This window comes from Pteropus medius, unplaced genomic scaffold (assembly GCF_902729225.1).
Source record: "Pteropus medius unplaced genomic scaffold, Ma_sr-lr_union100, whole genome shotgun sequence".
NCBI lineage: Eukaryota > Metazoa > Chordata > Mammalia > Chiroptera > Pteropodidae > Pteropus > Pteropus medius.
Genome location: NW_024351543.1, coordinates 7,687,423 through 7,711,326, shown reverse-complemented (window position 1 = coordinate 7,711,326; position 23,904 = coordinate 7,687,423). Strand labels below are relative to the sequence as shown.

Below are 23,904 nucleotides of genomic sequence, written 5' to 3'. Positions count from 1 at the left end.
GTGCACAGCTAAAAGCCTCCCCTCACGGCCCAGCCAGGGGCTGCAGATGAACCTGAACCAAATGCCATTGGGAAGAAAAATGTACAACCACAAGTACGACTTTTGGGATTTTTGTGCCTCTTTTCCTTCATGAACCGGGATAGTTACACAATGACTGGAGGCAAGCCTGACATGAAAGGTGCTGGCTTTGGCCCCGTGGGAAAAGTGCCAGGCCAGAATCAGAACACTGGGGTTCTCATCTTCCCTCCACTTACTGGATGGCCCTGGACAGGCCACCTCCTTTCTCTGAGCTGCTGCTCCTTCTGGCAAATGAAGGTGGTTGGACCAAACAGTCTGACATTGCAGGATTCTGTGATGTCTCTGGCTCAATACTCTCTGGGGTCCTGTGGTCCACCACAGTCACACTCCTCTCCTGGAGCGGTGAAGCCCCCCATGGCATGGGGGGCTAAGGGTCAAGATAGCCAGGCCCCAAACATCCACTACTACTTTGGAATGACCTTGATTTAGACCCACGCCTTCCCTTCAACCAGAGCAGGCCACACATCAGCACGGATCCTGCAGGACATGGGCACCAGTTTCCTCGGACGTGAGGAATTCTGACATGCCAGGCTGTTACTCTTTCTGACAGCCGCTCTGCTGCAAAACAGGCTTTAGATGCAGCTGAAGGCTACAGGTACCAAAGCCACCTGGAACCCCGTCAGGCTGGATCTCATCTTAACACTGCACAGCGGGGATAGGGCCACGCGGCGGCAGGCTGACAAGCTCTAATCTATGTTTAGCTAACGCCTTGGCAGACTGTGGGCAGAGAAATACAGATCAAAGAGGTGTTCGCACCCATCGGGTCAGATACAGACACTGAGGAAATATGAGTAGGTCAAACTCCCCTGGGACCACCCTGAACCTCCCAGCACCAAGTCTACTGGACAAGACTAGATGCAGGATATTTTGACACGAAACTCTCAAAATGCCCATGGCCCCCTCCCCAACATTCCCGCCTGGCAGACAGATGGACACACACACCAGCATAATAAGCCTGGGCTTCGATTCACGCCATTAGTTCAGGCTCAGACTCGCAAGGACTCAGGAGAGCAGGAGCTGTTGTGAGGCCAGCCTGGAGCACGACCCCACGGCACCTGCCCCCAGGAGACAAGATGCGTCTCTCCCCAGCAGCTGTCACCACGGCATGATCCCTGAGAGCGTTGTGAAGGAAGGCATATGACACTTTCCCAGGGACCCCATTCCCACTGTGGGGATTCAGAAGGGAGAACGGAAACAGGGGGAGTAACACCAATTCCACTGGACACCCATGCTCCACCAGGTGGATGCCATGCAGTGGGGACGAGAGGCCGCCCGGCAGAGGAAGGAGTCTGCTCTGGGGAGGAATGACACCCAGGTCAGCATCTCCTCTTAACCATTTGTTGCCTGTGTGACCCTGGGATAGTGACGTATGTGGTCTGAGCCCCAGCTTCCCCCTACCTGTGAGGTGGAGACAACACCTGCCCGGCAGGCAGAGGGACAGGGCCAACACCTGGAGGACGGCCATCCAGACATCCAGCAGGGGAGGCTCAGTGAGCATAGGCCTGAGAGCTTGCCTCTGGCTCATGTGGGAAACATCTCCCCAGTGAACAGAGGATGTTTGCCTCTGGCTCATGTGGGAAACACCTCCCCAGTGAACAGAGGATGTCACTCCACTCCACAGAAAGGAAAATAAGGGGCACACTTGCAGCCCTTCACCTACTTTACTCGATGACTTGATGAGGTGGGGGAGCATCTGACACCCACTGGGCTACACTCACCAGTCAAGAGCCTAATTTATTACCTGTCCCCACAGATGTGACCTCTCTCCTCCAACTCTGCCTATCTGCAGCCTGTAGCTTATCCTCCATGCCCAAGGCCAGAAGTACTGGGGAAAGAAGTTACTGAGGGTAGGGTAGGGGAGGAGGTGATAGAACAGTTACAGGAAGCTATAGGCCAAGCCAGTTTCCAAATGAACTTTACCAACATTACAGCTGGTACTGAGATCCCTATATGAACTTATCCTTCAACTGATTCAACTGGGAGGCAGGGGAAGAGATAAGACTAATTATCCCTCTCGAACCCCAAGGGTTCTAGCAATCAGCCTATTATCTTCTCATTAATTCAGTCAACAAATATTTTCTGAATCAACAGTAAGTCCTGGGGATCCCCTTCAACCAGATTCTTTGTCACAACTAAAAGTTCCCACTGTCTTTGGGTTCACTCGCCCCAAACATCATCAAAGGATCAGAGCCCCAGAAGAATTACCAGTTAGAAAATTGGTGTGTCCCAGAAATCAACTGAATTATGAGGTCATGAAGTCTTAAGTGGACGAGTATAATAAAAGCACAACTTTGTTTCATCAAAAACAACAAAAGAAGCCCGGGGTCACCTGGAACCTAGGAGGCCATCCAATCAGACCATTATTCCACCACTAGTTTGAACTTCACAGCTCTGAGTTTTCTCCCTTCCTCCCCGACTGCTAATTGCCCTATGACACCTACAAGGAACCTAACTTCTACCTAGCTTTCTATTATGCATCTCTGCCCCTGCAGTGACAAGTAGAAAGAGCACACTGCCAGACAGCCTGGGGAGTGGGTGGGAGAGATGACACACATTCAGGGGCAAAGAGCTAGTGAACCACTCTTGGTAACTGATTAACTAGTGTCATTATACTGAAACCAACATGCTTATGCCATGATCCTGCCTTGTTACACGTACTGTATATTGACATATGCTATTTTAATCTCATTTAAACAATGTGTTGAGTCCCGAGGGTTCTGAGATAAACCAAAGGAGGCCCATTCTCAAGGGACAGGGAGGCAGGGCAACTCCTAAAGCATTCATGGCCAGGCCGTTAATAAGGTCCCTCCAAAGAGAAACGAAAAGGGGTGAAACCAACCAGTGAGCACTAATAAATAAAATGACACGGGGTTAAAGTGCAGACCACTCGGGGCAAAGACAGATCTCACAGGAAGTGGGACACCAGGGCCTCTTTCCACAAGCAGGCACACCCTTGGGGCCAGCAAGGTGTCTAGGGGGTGACGGGGGTCACCCAGCAATCAACATGGGTTGGGAGAGGCTGCTGTCATGGTGAACAAACCACAGACCCAAGTGAGGCAAGCCACCAGAACACCACGAAAGGACATCCAGCTGGGGAGGTGTAGTCTCCAGGGTGGGGATGGGAGGGGCCTTTGCTCAAAGAACTCAGGAAGGGGGACTGGAGGCAGACCTTCGAGAGTAAAAAGAACCCCGGTGCCACAGCCTATGATCCCATCTGAGCCATGGACACGCTGGGCACATCCGCCTCCCACCACACACAGGTGCCCCCTCTCATCCCCCTGCTTCCAGTCTTTTAGGGCCTATGTAGTTCATAGAATCACAGCTCTAAGGGCCTCACAGAGGCTCTAATCCAGGGTTTTTCAATCCGTGGGTCGGGACCCATCACACTACACAGGGAATGTCTGAGGCTTTGTGGGACAGACTGTCACCTACTCAGCTCTGCTGGTGTAGCTTGAAAGCAGCCACAGAAAACATGTAAATAAATGGATGTGGCTGTGTTCCAACAAAAGTTAATTTATAAGAAAAGGCAGCCAGCCCGTGGGCCATAGTTTGCTGACCCACTGAGGATTATGAAGTAGTAGGAAAAACTAACAACTTCTTTTAAGTAAAACAAAATAGAAAAGTAAATATCAGTGTTTGTGCACTACAACTGGTAGAGTGGATAGTAGGCAGTAAAGATAAGTATGGTTTTATGAAACTTTTGTTTCAGCTTATTTATGTATAATTTATGTGTACTTATAATATTGGACTGCAATATAAAATTTTTAATACTGTGAAATGCAGTCAAAAATTTAAAGGCCACTGCTCTGATCCAACCTTTTCTCTTACATAAATGGAAACTGAGGTGCAGAGAGGTGAAGAACTTGACTAAAGTCACCCAGCTCATTGGTGGCATAGCTAGAATTAAAACCCAGGTCTCTGGTTGTCATCTCAATGATCTTTGCTGTTCCCATGGCCTCTTGCCTCACGCAGAGACTGAACCCAAATGCCAGGTTCCTTTCTCCCTGGTCCGAATCCTGCCGCCCTGCCCAGGTGGCACCAGCAGACATGCGCAGGAGCCAGAGCTGGAGCAGCACCTGCCCTGGAGGCCTACCAGGCTCTGGATGGTGAGCAGCAGCAGCACCCTGGAGAGCGCCTCGAGCTCCAGGCAGGGCTCCACTAGGCACATATCTGGCAGGAAAGGGGCTTCAGACCCCCAGAAAGCAGAGGCGTGGAGGGAGGCGGAGGTACCTGAGAGGAGACCTGTGTAGTTGCTGGGTGGACCTCGGGGTGAAGAGGGCAGAAGGAGGCCGACTCTAGTGAGAGAAAAACTGACGTGGGAGCATCAGGGGAGGAAAGCCAGATGAAAAGGCCAAGATGAAGGAAAAGAGGCACAGATGGTGAGATGGGGTGAGCGACACGACTCAGAGTTCTAAGCGAGAGACTCGGTGCTTGTTCCCAATCTCCCTGCCTCACAGCCCCCAGCTGCCCTGCCAAGAGTCTGAACAACTAACTCTGGCCCAAAGGAGAAAGGTCACTCACAGGGGGCATAAAACATCATCAGGAGCGGCTTCTCTTCCTTCTTCAGGAGCCGTCTGAAGTCCTGAGACACAAGCAGAGAACACCATAGGTCACAGACAACACAGTAACGAGGTGCCATCCCCCCAGGGAGGGGCAGAGCAAGCACTCTGGAAACCCCCCTCTGACCTGGAGCTTGGGGGACGCACTATAGACTCGTGGCATATCGGGAGCTGAAAGCAGCCCAAAGATCTGCTCTAGACCACTCTCACATATTACGGATGGGGAAACTGAGGCCCTGAGGGGACAGATAGCTTTCTCAAGACCATACGGCGGGATGAAGGAATCAGGAACAGGCTACCAGCTTTACTTTCAGCTCCACCTGAACAATTAAAAGTCTGCGAGGAGCTTTTTGTGTCCCATGAGGCTGTCGACCAGGCTACCCATCTCTACATGTGGTCTGTGCAGCAGATGTGTTGCGGTGGGTGTTTGTCTTCACGTAGGCCCAATCTGGCCAGATGAGAATCTGCCCATCACAGGAACATAGGGTTACCCCATGCCTGCTAATCTCCTCCCCTAATCCCACGCGCCCCCGCCGCACCAGTCATGTCCCAGGAGCCCACTGTGCACACAGGAGCATAGGACAAGGCATGCCACCCACCTCCTGAGGTTACAAGCTACACTGATCATTTGTATTTGTAAAACCCTTAGAACAGAGTCTGGCACATCATTCGGCAATATATAATTATTGGTTAAATAAATACAATAAATGTAAAAAGACCAAGGTCTCAACAGTGCTAATGGAGAGATTTCTGCATAAAGCAGGGTAGGAAACCTTTCTTCCTATGAGAGTCAGCGATGTTCAGGAAAAAGCAAATCTATCAAGGACTGCAGAGAAGCTCCATGACGGAGCATATTTTGATTAAAATAAGCTCCTCTAACCAGTTTCCATAGAAGAAAATTAGAGGTTTTTCTCTTCTGAATAATAAGGAAAATAAGAGGAAATTTCAAAATGCAGCTTTCTGGCAGCAACAAGACATTAGGCAAATAGATAATGGTACATCCTGCACAATGGAATACTACTGCATCATTAAAAACGATGAAGAGAAAATATTTAATGTCATAACGTGATGTGCATGTTACATTAAGTGAGGGGGGAAAAGCAAGTTATAAAACAGCATATAACATGTAATGACACTTTAGTTAATATTTATATACGCATTATGTTGAAAGCCTGAAAGGCTACAGAAGATGCCAGCAGTGGGTATCTCTCAAAGGAAAGCGATGGGTTGATTTTTTCTTTCTTTTATGCTTAAGCTGTATTTTCTAAATTTGCAATGATGAATATGTATTACTTATAATTTTTCAGCTAGATAAAGAAGACTACAAATATTTTATGGGAATTAATAACATTTTATAGTAAATTCTGAAAATGTTTACTCTTGCTTAAATAACTAGAGGGTTAAGGCACTCATTTTAAGACAATTCATAACCAAGATCTTTGACTCTGACTAGGGGTGGAGGATGCAAAATTTGACAATGATCTTCTGGAAGCCCTGGAGATAAAACCTGGTAAAAAAAATCTGAGAAGAAAAGGTTTTCCTGAGCCTGTCGCAATTGGGTTTCATACCCTGAGTAGTAACAAATATTACATTACATTCAAAGATAATCGATCACCTTCAAAAGGGTGAAATGCTATGCTCACAAACATGAATCAGCAATTCAAACTTGCATTTGGAACTTTTAGTTACTTTATGTAACTAAAGCAGCTGTACCTATACTTCTCATGAGCGAAAATAGCAGAAAATATAACAAGAGGATTGCTTACAGGTATGAAAAAATATTTCTGCTTAATATTTGTAGTCACAGACAAGCAATCTTAGGAGTGCAAGGGTATGAACATCTTGGGGGAGGGAGGCAGCAGGCTATCACTGTCCAGTGGCCAGAAACATATATCATCACAAAATCTACCTAGCAGCAACAATCCATTTAAGCTGTTTGTTTTCGCATAGCTATAGGCACAGGTGCCACCACATCCTGACACATGCCCCTCTTCCCTCCTCTAAACGTGCTTGTAAAAAGGCTTCATCTTCTAGCCGATGACACTGGCACTTCCCATCCCAGAGAAATGTTGATGCCCAGCCCCTGCATTCGAATCAACACAGACCCACCTGCTTAGCCCATGATGATCACACATGACATCTTCAGAAAGTATAAATGGCATCATTTTCTTTTGGGGTAACAAGCATTAGAGTAATAATTTTCAATGAAAAGGAAGGGGAGGCAGAGGAAGATAAAAGGTACATTTTATGTTATCAAGATAAGAATGAACATTCTCTGTCCATCTATAAAAAAAGTACTGCTTGCCTCACAGACTATTTGGAATGTAACAGAGAAGTTCCTGCCCATCCCTATGTGAAGGCACAGCCAAGCAATAAGGCACACACGTGTGCATGGTGCAAACACATGTACACATAGATGAAGATGCACATTCAGGTCAGGTGAGCAGGCTTCCAAAGGAGGAGGGTTGGGTTTGGAGGGAGAGGGTAAGGCAGAACCATCCTACTCCACTCCCTCAACCCCTCATCCTGGCCAAATGCACAAACTGAAGCTTAAAACGGTAAATAATCTGTTGAAAGTTACATGATGACTCGGAATTGTAGAGACTTGACTCAAGTCTCAGAAAATCCAACCCAAATCTCTCAGACTATTCTAAACAAACAAACAAACAAACAAACAAAACCCCCATAAAGCCGAACCTAGCAACAACCAGATTACATAAGGACAGCACATTTAAATTGCTATTCCTATAAGAAAACTCTAAACACATTAAAATATATTAAACAAGATGGTGAAGAATGGAGGAAGCTCTCGGGCAGCCAGCCTGTGATTTCCTGTTGGTTCCATCATGGAGCTGAGAAGGAACATGAGGTGTGAGGGCCCTGGCTCGGGTCTCTTGGAGGAAAGCACAGCTGGTCAGGGAACACTCCCATTTCTCAGTTCCTTGGGCATCTCTCCTCAAGAGACCCTAGCTCGGAGGAAGCTTCCAGTGTCCATCAGAATGGATGAGGAAGAAATTACCTTTTCACTGTCAATGTGGACAACATCTTTGGCTCCAGGATCTTCTTCCCACAGTGGGGGCCCTTTGGGATCCTTCAGAAAGGCCACTATTGACTGAGGAAAAGAAGAGAGAAGGAAAAAGTCATTTTAGCCAGGAAAAGAGGGAGGTGGGGGAATCGGGGAACTTTCTCATCTTCCTTCCGGGAGACCCAAGTGCCTGGACAGGACTGCATACGGTGTATGGGCAAACGCTTGGGGATGGGTGTGCCATTCGATAGCCCACCGACATCACTGCTAAGGGCCCTAAAAAGGCACCTCCACCAGCCCCGCCGGGATTTTTCAGCATAACGCATTACTCCGGTCAGCTGATCCATACCTACTGTGCTTCCCCATGGACCAAAAAAGAGGAAATCTGAGACAATTAGTTGGCTTATTCAAACCAGAGACACTCTCATGTTTCTGCTAAATCTTATCTCCTCCAGGAAGCCTCTCTGAACAATTTGAATAAAGTTCTCCAGTCCTGTTCAAATAAGATACTTCTACATTCACACAGCCACTAAAGCTGTCAACCGCAGAAGCAGGTAATCACGCCTACCTGTAACCTGCTTGGTATTTTGTGATCTAAGTGTTAAATACTGATCGTCCTCTGTGGGACTCATGTTGGAAAGCCCCAGGGCAAAGGGCTCATCTCTGTGGCCACCTGGTTGCTGTAATTCTCATCTTGAAAGTCCAAGATGGAGATCTGACGAAGACCTTCAGGATAAAGGGCTTAACTGGCCTTCGTCATGTGGACAGTAAGTCTCTGCTCCTGACCTGCCATACTTCACTGGTCCAGGACAGACATGACATTCCCCTTCCTCTCAGTAACTCTGGGAAATGGAGCTCAAAGTCTATGAGAACCAGAAATAGGTATGAAAAAAACCAGCCAAGCTTCTATCCTTCCATGCTGGAGGGGAGTTGCTGGCCCCCTAGACAACAAATAGAGCCCTCAATGTCCCCCAATTTGATGCCAGATTCCGTTACTTCTGTCCACTTTTATCACGCTCCAATGAGCAGATGATGAACGGGGTGTGTCTGTGTGTACACTGGGGGAGGAAGGCAGCTGAGATAAGAAAGGGACAGAACTTCTTAGTGCGTGAGGCTACAGTCAGCCCATCCACTGTCACACACAGAAGACCCAGTGAGACTTATTATTTCTGGGAACTCCTATTTGGAAAGAGCTACTGTGAAAGAATGGAGGAGAGCCAAGACTTCATAAAATTTCATTCAGGTAACACTCCCTGTCCATCCAAATGGAGCTTTGAAACATCTCTTGGCAAGAGAAGAGGATCATTTCCACCACGACGAAGGCAGATTTGCTTTTTCTTAGCCCCTTGGCAAAGCTCACTATGACAGTACAGGCCAAAATAGAACTGGCAGGGCCCTCCCAAGACCCATACTCATCAACAGCTGCAGAGGCACCTGCCCAGCTGGGCCACGTGAAAAAGATGCTTATAGGTGCCCACCTGTATGCTGTTCCAGGAACATCTGGTGCAGGGGTTCTCAGTCTAGGGTGCACAGTAGACTTCAGGAGCCTGTGAAACCCCAGACTCACATGAAAACATTTACTTTAATGCATACACATGTGCTGTTTCTAAGGAGAAGGTCCATGGCTTTCATGTGACTCTCAGTAGAATGAGGAACCCAAAAGGGGTAGGAACTACTACCCTGGGGAGCTCCTGTCCCACACCAGCATGAGCTGAGTTAAAGGGTTAATTAGCACAGCCTCCCTTTCCCCTGACCCCTACCTCTGCATCAAGGAAAAAAGACGGATGAAGATGGAAAAAGGAAAGAAATTGCCTCTTTTAATGTAACGACTAAAACATTCATACTAGTAATCTTGATTTTCCGGTAAAAATTCTTCTTCTTTAATCAAAGTTGAATAATCCCATTCATAGGTTTTCCTTCAAATCAGTCTGACGAGATCTTGGGTGAAAAATCTGCAGAGAGCAGCGCCTGGGACCCCACCCTTAGTTGTCCCATCCTTGGTGCTCTGAATCCAAGAAAAATGGCCCAACTGCCGTACCTTGGTCTTCAGGATGGCTTCATGACTGGGAAACCACAGTCACAACTATGGGGCCTTTGGAGAAGGTCACCACAGAGCCATCTGAATTTCAGCTTCCAGGCGCCTCTGGTCCTCACCACTTAAACATAATAAGGATTTTGCTGGACAGACTGCTGACGGCAGAAAGCCGCTTACACAGGAAGTTCCCTCTTTTAGTTTCCTTCTTTTTACCCTCATTTACTCTCACCAGGCCCTGGCCCTGACAGCGACAATAGCCGGAGTAGGAACTGAGACCCTGTGCCTACCCTGCCAAGGGGTCCTCTGTCTCCATGGAGATATAGAGGCCCAGGAGAAATCCTGAAAGGAAAACTAATCCATGACCAAAGAGGGCCTCAATCTCAGCTGCTCATGCTGAAAAACAGAAGCTGTTAGGCAGTCACAGGAAGGCTACGCCACTTCCTCCTGCCCTGGAGACACTACCCCACTCCGTGATGGCCCTGTGGGATTTGAGGGTACTGGGACCAAGGATGCCCTCTCTCCACTAAAGAGACTGATCCTGTATAATGCTCAGCCAACTTCTCCAGTTTATCGATGTAAAAATCACATAAAGATGAGATCCCACATATCTAGTCTTTGTAAGGAGGAAGACAAAGGCCATGACTTGGCCTCCCCCACCCAAGTAAGCTTAGACGACCAGGACTCCTCACTCCCTTCCTGGTACTATAGTTCTGAGCAGCTGCTATGCCCTGCTCCACAATTCTAGGACAGATTCCTCGGAGGGCCGGCTAAGTATACAATGAACACAACCTCCAAAAGCAAAACAAAAGGCCCTGCTCCCTCTTTCCATACTGCATAGGTACCTCCTTGACCCCACCCAGCTAAATCTTATTCCTGGGGAGCATAAGTTCTCTCCAAGAACTTCATCTGACATCTTAACACAGAATAAGAGGGGTTAAACAATTCTAGTTGGTAGAATTTTCTCTAAGTGTCTAAGTGAGTGTTAAGATGATGAGTAATCAAGCTGAGTATGTATCAGGTAAAAGCTGCAGCAACTGAAAAAAAATGAGATGACCAGGGAGCTGGGGCGGGGTGAGGGAGAGGGGCACTGACAGCTGCACAGACAGATGAACAGACAGGAAAGAATAGAAGGAGACAGAGAGAGAGAGAGAGACAAAGAGAAAGGAGCACAAGGTCGAACCCAGTCTGAGAAGCAGGAAAGTCAGAAAGAGTGAGTTCTGCAGATGTTGGGAACAGAAGAGATACATGGCCCCAGCCAGAGCAGGGGAATGCCACCTGGACCAGAGGCAGAAGAAAGCTGGTTTGAGGAAGGGAATGCACATGGTGAAGGAGCAGAGTCTAAGAGCAGGAGAAGGGCTCAAGGTGGGGCAGCTGCTTTGTGATAACAGGACAGCACCCGCAGGATCACCATACTTATGTTCACTGATGCTTTTTTATTGACTTCTGAATTGGATTTGTAGCAGGGAACGACTCGGTGACATCGGCATCTCATCCGGAACAAGCTGCATAAGCCCGCAGGTGCCAACCTGCCCGTGTCCTGCATGCTATGCTAACCTGGGCATGGCAAGCCTCTTCTAGCCTATGGGTAGTTACGGTAGGCACTGCTGCAGAGATGAGGAAGGGCCCGAAACCACAGCAAAGGGAGAACCAGGCTTTTGGAGGGGAGAGGCATGAAGTCACATGCTTCACTGGACGACCTTTGATAGATTCACAAACTAACTACAAGGTTGCCCGTCCCACTGTGATAACAGTTACAAACTTTTTCAGATATTCTGCTGACATATGCTCTAGAGATAAGAACCCCTCAGGTCATTCGCAAGAGCTATTTGTGCACTCTACCCTTCCTTCTCTCAGAGAGAAGCTGCCACACTTTTGGCATCCATTCAGACTCCAGCTCTGCTGAGAACGAGGGAGGTAAATTTACCTTAAATGTCACAGCTCGGTTATATTCAGTATGAAATGCACCATCCCTGTCAAACGAGGAGAAAAAGGTGTTAACTTTAGGAGTGGTTGTGAAGATACATACCCTTGGTTTCTGTAGCATCATAATAAGATTCAGCTATTGAATACATTTCAAGAATTTTTTTTTTAAAAGAAATAATTGTAAACACAGGAAAAAATCATTTTGAAATCAAATTGATCTGCCTAAAAGTCACTATTAACTGAGAATACCAATGAAAGCTTTTGGCACTCACTTGGAAATTGGAAATGATCATGTGTGTACTTACTGATAATGGAATAATTCAACCTTTTTGTCCTTTGGGCTCAGGTCAACTTTCATCTTCTTGCACAATTTTCTACTCTCTGCATCACTGAAAGACACAAATGTCAGAAACCATTTGTCGCCTGAGGTCCTCACAAAGGTGTTGACAGAGTAAAATCTGCTGGTGGCCTAAGAATAAGCCAGGTAACTTGGAATTCTCAACAGCAGGATAGTAACCAAGAGGATATGGGCTGATCAAAAAAGACAGAGGTAAGCAGATGAGGAAGCTGTATCAGTACATGTTAGAGGCAACACAGAGAGGTCCAAACAAAGGAAGTGCCCCAGAAGCTTAGGGGGTGGTCAGCCCATTCTAAGATGAAAAATAAACTCAGTGTAGATCAGTGGGTCCCAGTTCTGGCTGCTCACTAGAATCACCTGGGGAAGTTTAAAAAATACCGATTCCTTGGCCCTCCCCAGATCATTACTTCAGAATCTCTGCCTAGGGCCCAAGCAAGTTTTGGTTTTTCAAGCGCTAATGTGTGCCATATGCCACCTACTATATACCACCTGACCTAGGTAAGAGGAAAATGTTTTACGATGTTGTAATCTGACCGGGTATTGACAAAAGCCAACAGGAGAAAGGAAAAAGCTTCAGTGATGTGCTAGTGTCTGCAATATCACCCTCTTGCAACTTCTCTAATAAAAAAGGTCTGTTGGGTGCCATTCATCATTTACAAAGTGCTCATGCATGATCTCATCTAATCTTGGTTTTCTTCCTGTTAGACTGATGGATCTCAAAATGTAGCCCCTGGACCAGCAGCACCAGCATCACCCAGGAACCTCTAAGAAATGCAAACTCTCAGCCCCATCCCAGACGTACTGAATCAAAATTCTGTGGGTACAAGAGCAATTGTTTTAAGGAGCCTTCCTGGTGATTCTGACACATGCCACCAACCTGCACTAATTTGGCTTTTCCTATGCCCTACACCAGCTCCCTGAGAGACCTTACCTGCTTTTACAGATCCCCCAAGACCTCACCACACTCAGGCAAATGTGACCAACAGCCAGCCAAAGGCAGCCCACCAGCCCATCCATGAAGGGCCCTGCTCCTTCTTTCAGGGCCCACTCCCCAGACCTGAGTGGACTGGGTGAGGGTTTCTCAGCCACCCAATCCACACTGGTCTCCACTGACGACACTACATGAGAAACTTTGTTCTGCCAGGTATGACATCGCCGGAGGGAAGTCCCTTCATCTCCCACCTGTTTACATACCTTACTGCCTTCTACAGCCATTGGCTTCACACAGCTGTGCACCAGCCCCGGAACAGATGGACTAATTAAACCAAGCAAAATCGTGGGATCTCATTTTAAGTGTAAATACGCAATTTGCAATTCAAGAAGCATGTCTTCCTGGAGAGGTGCGTGTGGGTCAGAGCAAAGGAGTGTGGGCACGCTCAGGGCCACCCCCCTGCTCCCACCCTCACCCCAGGCCCAGGGCTTAGTTCTGCCTGTGGTAGCCATCACTGTGGTCATTTCCTCGTCTAGCTTCGGCAAACACTGGAGACTCAAGAAATGCATGATGAATTCAGAAAGGGAAGGGTAATGATGTTGCCATGGCTGCTCTCCCAAGGCGAGGGCATTTTAAGAGAGGACGTGCAGAGAGAAGGGCTAAGCTTGGAGTGGGAGGAAACCCTGCAGGCCAAGAGTACACATCAGAAGGCCCCTGGAAGGGCGGCCCACCACATCCTCTCTTCAAACTCTTAGCCTAAAGCCCCGTGGGGACGCCACACACGCCTGCACTGACAATGGCTATTGCATTCTGGGTCTACCCCATCCCGCAGGGCTGTGGTGGCGCCATGCAGACAAGCAGCAGGTCTGTTTGGGAACAACTGTGTCTGAGGTGCCCTTTCCCCACCTGAGTTCATTCCCCAGAAGAGAGGGCCCGGCTCAGGATGTTTACAACTGTTCACTTGTCACTTTCCTTGTCTAGCTTTGTTCTGCTGCGCTCAACCATTTCTGTGACCACCTACTGTCCACCCAACAGCAACAGCACATAGCACCAGGGGCAGGAACCAAATCACTGTGGGCCTCTCTCAGCCCCACGCTCGCATTCAGCAGGGGTACCCAAAGGGCCTGCTTATACTGTTTTGCCTGTGGTGGCCATTCAAACTCTGCAAGGCAGCCGCTGGAGGGGAGGAGTGTGACACCATGCTGGCTCTCTCTTCCATCAAGCCTGGCTGGAAGCCTCTTCCTATGACTTTCACAAAGCAGAGAGGAGTGACAGGGATCAGTCATTCTAATCCCAATCCCTGCCCGCACCGCCAAAACCTACTCCCTGGAAATGTCTTGCTGCAGCCTTAGGTGCCCTGTGAGCCTAGGCCAGGCTTAGGAACAATGCTTTAAACCAACCGCCTTGGCTGGGTGGAGCTGGGAGGCCACAGAGGTTCTCCTGCCTGTTTCTCAGTGTGGACTCCTGCCTGCAGCCTATGGCTCGCACTCTGGTTAAGCTAATCACGGCTCTGTCTCTGCCATAGGATTCCTCGTCACAGACTCCGCATGACCCTCTTCCCTCCTTACGTTATACGACATGCCCCAAGGATTCTCTCCTCTCCCCTGCCCCCTACACACACGAATACAATTGCACAATTCTCAGAGGAGTCGCTGGGGAGATGGCTTCCTGTCATCTAAGCACCTCTACCATCCACCTCTAGCACTTCCTTTGCTGCTGTCTCTCCACAGTGCATCTCCACAGCTGACCGACATGTCCAGTGACTGTCATTCCCATCAGAAATGTTGGCTGCATGAAGACAAGGGCTTTGTTTTGCTCATGGCTGTTTCCCCAGGGTTACAACATCAGCTGGCACATAGCAGGCCCTCTATAAATCACCTGAATGAATGAGTGAATGACTGATGCTGTCTTGTGGCTGCTGGGAGGAGGCTCTGCACTTCTGGCTTTCAGGGCTCTGGGCTCTGTCTGTTGAACTGCAGGAAACCTGCCAGGTGACACTTCCTGACAGTGCTCTGTCAGATTAGCTCCCCTCTCTCCTACAAATCTGTCTCTCAGAGAAAGAGAGAGTGTACTAATTGTGCAGTATAGACAATAAAAGTCATAAATGTTGAAGAAGAAGAGAGAAATTACCCAAGCTCAGGGACTTAAAAGGATCTGGGTTGAGAGATTAAGCACAATTAATTGATCTACTGGCTACCTCCTTCTCTCCTTCTCTTCCCTAGCCAATGACTGAGGCTCTAGGGGGTAAAGGAGACATAGGCAGTGAGCAGGGAAATGAGATGCTTTGTTGCAGTGGAGAGGGAGGGAGAAAACCTCCATGGATCATGGAGAGTAGACTGGTCGTGCAAAGGGCCTCACCTGCCACTCAATCTGCTCGTAGTGCTGGAGCCCCGCCTCCCTCTGTCCGTTTACTCATCCACGACCTGCTACATCCTTTCTCACTTCGCCTCCCCAGAATGTAGAGAAAAAGATGACAGAGGCCTGTACACACTTCCCTCCCACCCTGGGCCCAGACAGACACATGCATGGTGTTTTCATTTGAATTTGTTGTGGAGTGGCTGCCTAGTAGTGCGGAGTAGCTGCTGCAGACGTATGGAGCTGTGTTTATCAGATCTACTTGTACAGTAACAATCATCCAGGAGACTGGCAATTCCCACTCCTGGGAGTCAGACCCAGAGATGAAAGAGTGGGGAGAGCGAGAAGAAAAAAAAAACAAGGTGCTGGAGTCTTAGGAAGGGGAGGTATGTGACTTTCACAAGTTGCAGCCTAAGTACCAAAACCTCCCTGGAGGAAGGCCCAACTGCCATCAAGAATGACTGACAGCTTCTAGATTTGGCTCTGCCATTAGCCAGTCTGTGACCTCCGGTGAGGCCCTTAGTCTCTCAAGCTGCAGAATGCAGGAGTTGTCTACGTGAGCTGAATGGAGCTTTAAATTCTTCTATAGGTCAAGTAATTCTAAAGCATCAAGGCAGTCTGCCTATATCCTGATGGATGAACTAGGAGCCAGAATCCAGGACCAAAGGTGGAGACCCAAAAAGATCTGAACCTCTGTCATCTCTCTCCTAGCCCCCGATCAGATCCTCACTAAGCCACATGGCATCCTTATGTCCACACAAGCCACAGACAGCCTCCCGCAACAAGGGAGAAAGCAGACTACACTAAGAACCAGAGGCAAGGCCCCCAGCCTGTCTTGGCCACTGTGTGCCCTTAGCTAATGCAGATGTCCCTCTCCTGGGCTCCATTTCTCCATCAAAGAAGGGGAAGATCTCTTTCTCCCATCTGCCATGTCTGACATGGTGGGATCCTGAGCCACGGTCTTGTGACCTCCGAGGCTGGGTAGGAGAGGAAAGGGAGGAAGTGGCCTAACTTCAGAGACATGAAAATGGGAGACAAGGAGCAAGTGAGCAAGAAATACTATCAGAGTGACTGCCAGGTGCCAAATACCAGGGACAATATGAACAAATGCAGCAGAAGGACACAGACAGGAGACAGAAAACAGTTCTGGAATAGCTGGGCCTTCAACTTGGACAGATCTTGGTGGTCTCACAGCACTCGCTGATGAATGGACTCACTCTGTATAGCAGGGCTCCTCCCAGGCCTGGCTGTTCTCCTTGGTACCTACCTCAAGAAGGCACATAATAAAGTATGAATTATGCAGCACGGTTAATAAAAGTGATGGGAATAGAGAGAAAGAGCGTGCCTTCTCCTCTACCTGCCTCCCCAGCCCAGTAATTCTAAGGCTCTGTTCCTCAGTAGGGGACATGTCACCCCCAACTGGCACATGGCAACGTGCTAGGAGGTATCTGAAGACACAACATCAACAGAGCACTTCTGGAAGTCTCCTTTATCCCACGGTAAATCATGCTGAACATGCTTACATATAAAGGAACAAATGCTAAATTCAAATATTCTTTAGAAGAAGACATAAGACTTTAAAATATGTTATGCCTACCCTGGCAGGCCCCAAATGTTGGATCTGGGAAGGCAGTACTGGTCCAGGGGGAAATAAAGCAGATGGGAGAAAGAGAACAGGGAAGAAGGAAAATGTGGTTAGGTAAAGACCTTAAACCCTCAGGAAAAGAAAGCAGTGAGCATGAATAGGACAGTCTCAGCTCAGTGAGAATCAGCCCCAGGAATTAGCATACCAGGCACAGCTCCCGCCTGCTGGCTCCAGCTCAGCCGCCCATATAGCAGCACTCCACACCAAGGCCAAGCCCCGATGCCAGGCTGCAGGGCACGAGGAGAATACCAACTCCCTCACATACAACCCACTTAACAGCCAGACAACCACCAGCAGCCAACCTGAGCGTGATTGCGGAAGTCTGAGCCAGGAGGTGGAGTAAGGGGAAGGGAGAGCTGACAAATCCCTGGACAGAAGCCAGACACCCTACAGAAACCTCACAGCAACAAGTTACTAGGACCTGGGAGAAGACCAACACATTCAGAGCTTGGGAGGAAAGAGCCAGAAAAGCGAGAAAAAAAGAAATATCCATACAGGAAAGAGAGGAGGAAAAAGAATGAATGGTACAGACCAGAGAAGGGAGGAGGCAACATAAACTAGTAAGGGGATGGGAACAAAGAGGGAGAGAGGAGAGATGATGGATGCTCTGAGGGAAGGATGGGAGAGACATAAGAAGCAGACACCCAGAATGGAGAGACACGAAGAAAGAAAGGCCCCCCCAAAACTGGAAGACACCCCTACCACACACTGGCACGCACACACGCTGTATTCCACGTCTGGCAGCTCCTGGGATTTTCTGCACCAGGCTATTTAGGGATGAGAGCAGCTTGGGAGATTCAACTCCACGTTTCATACAAGATTAAACAGGAGCCTGGAGGAGGGCACTGACTCGCCAAAGGCCCCACAGCTATTTGCTGTCAGAGCCTGGACTCAAAGCCAGGCCTCCTGACCTGCAGTCCTACAAATCCCACTGCACCCTGCACTTCTTCAGAGCAAAACACCCATGAGCTGGGGCTGACTCTCACACCCAAAACTTTCTTCGGGGGCATCTTCACAACAACCAAAGGATCCTCACACCCAAGAAGAAGCTGCTGAAGAACAAATGCATCGTTTATCCCCTGCAGCTTCTTGAAATGCCCTGAACAACCTTGCCCAGATGAAACATAGCAATAGTAACATGAGATCTCAGGTATAAATTCTATTCTAAAAAGCACTTTTGTTTACTTGATCCTCACCACGGAGCTGGGAAGAAGGCAGAATATGTATTATTGTCCCATTTATAGATGAGGAAACACTCAGGATAACTGTCCTATCCAAGGTCATAGGGCTCGTAAGTAGCAACGCTGACCCTTCGACCCAGGCCTCTGCCATTATGTCACACATGTCCAAAGACACCTCGCACCAGAGCACTGTCTCATCTCACCCTAGAATGTCACCTGTTCCCTTCACCTGCCCTTTAAGGGGGAAAATCAGAGTGGGCTGTCCACTCCTGACCTTCCTTCACCCCACCCCCATCCTGACACTCCCATTCCAGCCTCTTGACCCTTTGCTGGCAGGTAGGAAGCAGAGCTGGAAAGGACAAGAGCTAGGGAACCTCAAGGGGGCCAGGAGAGGGGAGGCATGCTCTGGCTGCCCATTTGACAGCGGCCGAGATACAAAGTGCGCAGATGTTGGCTTCGTTCCACCTACTCGCTGCAGACAGTAACAGAAAGCGTTCCTGGGAGTGCGTCTTCCCACCTCCAGCCAGAGTGGCTCATTCAGAATCATAAACACAGACTGAATGTATTAGGACAACAGCAGGCGCTGTCATCACAGGGTCCTGGAGTTGAGACGGTGGGGTGCCCTAATGATTTACAGGGCACATTCAGAAGTCAAGGAGCAGGAGTGGCCAAGCAGGAGGGCAGAGTCAGCTCCTGCCCTTGAGAATCATCTCCTTGTGTGATGGTGGTCTGTGAGAACTGCCACCCAGGGCAGTCTGTGTGGACTAGAGCTCCGAGTTCTGTCGCTTGGGCTGTTCTGGGAAAATTTAGCTGCACCCTGCCTCTGATTTCAAACTCAGATCCAGATATTTCTGCTTCTAACATAATCCATTATAGCTCCTCAATCTGCCTACTTATCTAAACTATTTTAAAAGCTAATTAACGTTTCAGTTTATACTTCCTCTTAGATAAACTGAGCGGTAACTACGGAGAACAATCTATCTTTCTGTCTTAAGGTTACCTCTTTTAAGCTCTAAGGTGCCCACTCGATCTTCATTTTCACACATCAAGAGTCACAGGATACTTCACCCATTGGCACTTTTACTGACTCCAGACATTATGGCTCTGACAAGTCCTAAATTCTAATCTTCTTAGTCTGTCTTTACACACTAATCCCAATCCCAATTAGTCTTGCTTGTACAGTCAGCAGAGGACTGTCGCCTCCATATCCACCAGCCAGATGACTCCAGACAGTGCTCAAGGCACACACTATGGGGAGCTGCCTGCAGGGAAAGCCAAGGTACTTTAAAGACCTGGTACTCTGAGGTTTTTGCCCCAAACTTGAACTCTACCTCCTCTGTGAAGCTTTCTCAACCTTTCTAGGCAGAATCAAGCGACTCTCCCTCTACACATATAGCCCACATTTACAGCGCTTTCACCTGGATTGTAGTTACCTGGTTAGGTGTCTGCCTCTTCCTGGCACACTGAGGACACTAAAGTCCTCGATCCCCTGGCCATGGACCATCCCGGTATGTGGCCTGTTAGGAACCAGGCCGCAGAGAAGAAGGTAAGTAGCAGGTGAGCAAGCAAAGCTTCATCTGTATTTGCAGCTGCTCCCCAGCGCTAGCATCACCACCTCAGCTCCACCTCAGATCATCAGGCATTAGATTCTCATAGGAGGACCGGTCCTAGGCGCCAAAAAGGTTGGGGACTGCTGCTTTAGGACACTGTTACCCATCTGTGCACCTGCACACAACAACTGATTGGGAATGTTTGCTGAGTGAACCTAGGTGCATGGAGCCACAGCACCAAAGTTCTGCCCATTTCTGCTACCTACAAGCCTCACAAGAACTCCCTGTGATAGGGCTCCATCGGCTGGGCAGAACTGGTGACATCTTCAGCTGGGGAGACCAAAGCGCCCTGTCCCCTCTGATAGGCTCTGTCATTTGCCAGTCACACAGCATACTCCTGGTGAAATATGGGAGACAGAGACACACCTAGAAGACGAGAACACTTCCAGACCAACTATGAACTAGAATTAATCAATGGCTACAACTTCGCCAACTGTCTAGAGAGCATTCCCTTCCATTAAGTTGGTATTTAAATAAATCTGGAGGTAGGAGGTCAGACACATATGCATACACACACATACAAATACACACATGCCCTTATAGCAAATACCGCTTGGCTAACACTTCCGGTCTCATTTGGTGCTTTGTCAAAATATGAATCTCCTTCAGTTCTCTCCAGTCAGGGCACAGGAAAAGCTTGAGGACATTCCGTTCATTTGCAAAGAATGAACTCAGACAGTAGAAGCAAAAGATTGCACTGAGCAGAGCCCATTAAACCTCACTTAACCCACAGGGTAGTAGCAGGGCTTATGACTCAAGCAAGCTCAGCTACATTAAAGGTTAAAAAGACCTTGATGGGCCATCCAGGAAAAGAACTGCCTCTTTTCCCAGCAGAGCCCCGCCTCTTCCCCATACTAACAAGAGTGCAATACTCTTAAGTGCAATTCTCCTTTCTCCTCATCTTCCCAACCCCACGCTCCCGGTAAACTCTAAGTCCAGGTGAGAAGTGGCCAGACACAGTGGCTCTGGAAATACTTGTTGTCCTCAGTCAGAAAGACATGTAAATGCTGCTATCTACCAAGTGCTGCAGTGCCTTGCATAGAGCTGGTGCAAAGGACAAACTTCTCAGCTACCTTTTTTCCTTTGTTCATTTAATATCTGTATGTCTTTTCTGTGTTTTTGCCAATCTATGCCAAATTGGGAGCTAATGATATGACAAGAGGTTGTGGTATAGTGGGGGTGTGTGTGTGTGTGTGGGTGTGTGTGTGTGTGTGTGTGTGTGTGTGTGTGTGTGTGTGTGTGTGTATCCCGCAGCAAATCAAGAAACACAGAGAGATATGGAAATTATTCCTAATGGTTGAAAGGAAAGGGAGTCTAAGTACACCCTGGACTCCAACTCCCAGACTCAAAAGAATCAGAGGAATTCCAAGAGGCCCCCTCCCCACACTAAGATATAGCCCTCAGGTGTTTGATTCTGCCACCTTAACACTGACAATAAAGTCTCTGGGAAGAGAAAGGTCAGGAATGAGAAAGAGGAAGAGAAGGAGCTCACAGCATGGGCATCAGGACAGGTGTAGGGGGAGTGGGGATACAGGTCAGAGGAGAGAGCTGGAAGGACTAAGCCACCTGCCTAGGACGGACACTTCTAACAGAGCCACCTCAGAAGCCAAGGCAACGGTCAGGTCAGCCAGCTGATTCTACCACCTTTGGGCCACAGACAGTGGAGATATCTGTTACTGGCCTGAGCTGAGAGTAAAGCCTAGGTTCTCGCTGCAGACCCCCTGACAAGCAAGCCTACCAGGTGACCCTGAAAACTACCTTGCCCTCTAGACATCAAGGCCCCTCTATAAAACAAGGCCCCCTCTGCCACGGGGGCGGGGGGTAGGCAGGGGAGGGCCTAGAAAGAACAGGAGGAAGCCAGTATCTTCCCCTTCTCCAGTCCCCAAGTGACCCTACAGGATTGCTAGAGAGGTCTTTCCGCAGCATCTCTCCATTGTATTCTCTCTCCCAGAGTATTAATCAGAGATGATTCCCTACCCCACTCACTAAAGTTCCCAAGTCCCCTGCCACCATGCCCCATGTCCCCAGGACATACCCACAGTCAACCCAGCAGATGGTGCCTTGTCCTTTCACTGCTTGGGCCACAGTGGACAATAACCTGAGATGACTTTCAGCTGCAGCCTCTGTAAAAAAAAATAAATAAATAAAAATTAAACGTTTGTGCCCAAGTGCACCAGGGCCACCCCTGCCATCTTCCCTTAGGGGCAAGGAAGGAAAGAGACCAGTCCCAGAGGGGGCGAGGTCCTGAGTATCAGTCAAAACATTGTCCCTGTGATCAACAGTTTGATGAGGACAGCCCAGCTCTTCTCAGAAACCCCTGCTTTCACCATCCTCCTGGGCCCTTCCTCACAGACATAGACACCCCGCCCCCCAACTCATCCCTTCTGTGAGCTACACTTCACGCCTCACTCTTCCAAGAATCTCTGAGCCAGATAGTCAACTCCCAGTAGAATCTTTGACTCATTACTTTTCTGGGACAAATTTTGAAAATTCTATAACCAAATAATTATAATTCTATAACTAAAGTACGGAACGAGTTTGCCAATTTCACTCTTGTCTGTTTCTGAGCCCAACTTGGGAGAAGACAAGGATGGGGACCAGATCCTTCCTTCGCCTATATATCACATGCTCATTTAGAGGCTCAGTACAACCTGGTGGTTAAATGAGGTTTATATATGACACCAGTCTCTGATGGACCAACGCCAAGTATACCCAAGGCTACTTCCATAGCCTACTTTTCTGGAAGTGGCAGGGGAAGAACTGACTGTGGCAGGACCTTGGGAGTCAGCTACAGAAACACGGATTATGCCTTGGGGCAGGATGAAGTGAACACAAGAAAGGAAGAGTGTTTTGCTGATCCAGGTATCAGTCCTCGTGGATCTGGGCAAAGCACCTGGAAACTACTGTAGAAGGGCAGGTTCTTGGGGATGGAGCCTCTGCAGCCAGGATTTCAACAATGCCAGCCTGCAAAGGCCCACTGCAGAGTGGCTGTGGTCAGTGTGTCACCTTCCCCTATCATACCTGTGAGCTCATTTGAAAGGCCCACCAGGCAGACACTGGTGGGGAGAGCAGTCTGCTGCCCTCTCCTGCCAGAGACCATATGATACTCCCCAAAGCCAAGCAGAAATGATGTCTGAATTATATGCCTCCACTGATCTCCTTTTCTAGTGTGGATAATGGTAGCTGTTTGTGAATACAAAACATGCTGAGCTTTTCATGGAAGTGAACAAAAAGCATCGTTCTAGAACTGTGGAACCCCCACCAGGGTAACAGGACGAGGCAACAGCGGAGGTGGGAAAGGCCATCGCCCCACCACGCAGATGGGCTCTGGGAGGCGGAGAGGGAAACTAAAGTAGAGCCATATGAAGCATCCCTCCCCTAACCTTGTCTTTTAGCAGCAGAAGGGAGGCCCTATTTGGAAGGATAGGAGGGAGAAAACCTAGTTACTGCGCTGCTCCGGAAGCCAGTCACTGATGGTCACAAGTCTCGCGGCAGGCCTGGGCAAGGAGGCAGGATGCTAAAATAATCACCCACGCCCACCCGCCAAAGCAGGGAGGTAAGTGAGAAGCACAGGGAGCTCCACCACCAAAGAATGAGACTGTGCTTGGGTGAAGGCTGAAAAGAAAACAAGATGCTCCAGGCCTGGCCTCCTGTCCCACAAGCCTCTATCATGAGACCTCACCTTCCCACTCTCTAACTTACCATAATCATTTCCTGGTTGCAGAGCCCTCCTGTCTTTGCAGAATAAACCAATTTCTTCCTATCCTCCAGCAGAGGAAATGAGGCAGGGGCGATGTAGGGCACCAGCTCCGCCATCTACTAGCTGGGAGACCTCGGACAAGTCAGCTATTCTCTACCAGCTTCAATTTCCTCACTTGTAACTTGGCCGTCTTTTGACAACTTTCACTGCCTCCCTCATGGCAAAGGAGGAAATGAGAGGGTATTGCAGAGTCCTTGTAAGATGATGAGCTTATATGACAGGACCCACCCAGAGAACGAACCGAGTGTGTTCCTGCAATGACAACCACCAGCTCCAGGAATACCCAGGGGGGTGAGCCACACTAATTCAGGGCCCTACACCCCAGGCCTTAGGAGGAACCACGCTTCTTTTTTGCCTCAGTTTCCCTCTATTCCTGATAGCGGAGAAATGCTATTCGCATACTGGGCTCCCAACAACAACCTCAGGGAGTGTTTGCCAGGCTCT

The 23,904-nt window shown here is 48.7% G+C and overlaps 1 protein-coding gene across 2 annotated transcripts in view; it reads right to left on the bottom strand.

The window, feature by feature from the left end:
- Positions 1-23,904, bottom strand: part of PDIA5 (protein disulfide isomerase family A member 5) — an 83,682-nt gene that overhangs the window by 38,157 nt on the left and 21,621 nt on the right. For both annotated transcript variants that reach the window (XM_039843208.1, XM_039843210.1), the window contains exons 3-7: positions 21,736-21,823; positions 11,926-12,009; positions 11,622-11,667; positions 7,657-7,749; positions 4,600-4,660 (exon numbers count right to left, since the gene is read on the bottom strand). In XM_039843208.1, the coding sequence (XP_039699142.1) occupies positions 4,600-4,660; positions 7,657-7,749; positions 11,622-11,667; positions 11,926-12,009; positions 21,736-21,823 (372 nt within the window). The remainder of the gene's footprint in view (positions 1-4,599; positions 4,661-7,656; positions 7,750-11,621; positions 11,668-11,925; positions 12,010-21,735; positions 21,824-23,904) is intronic.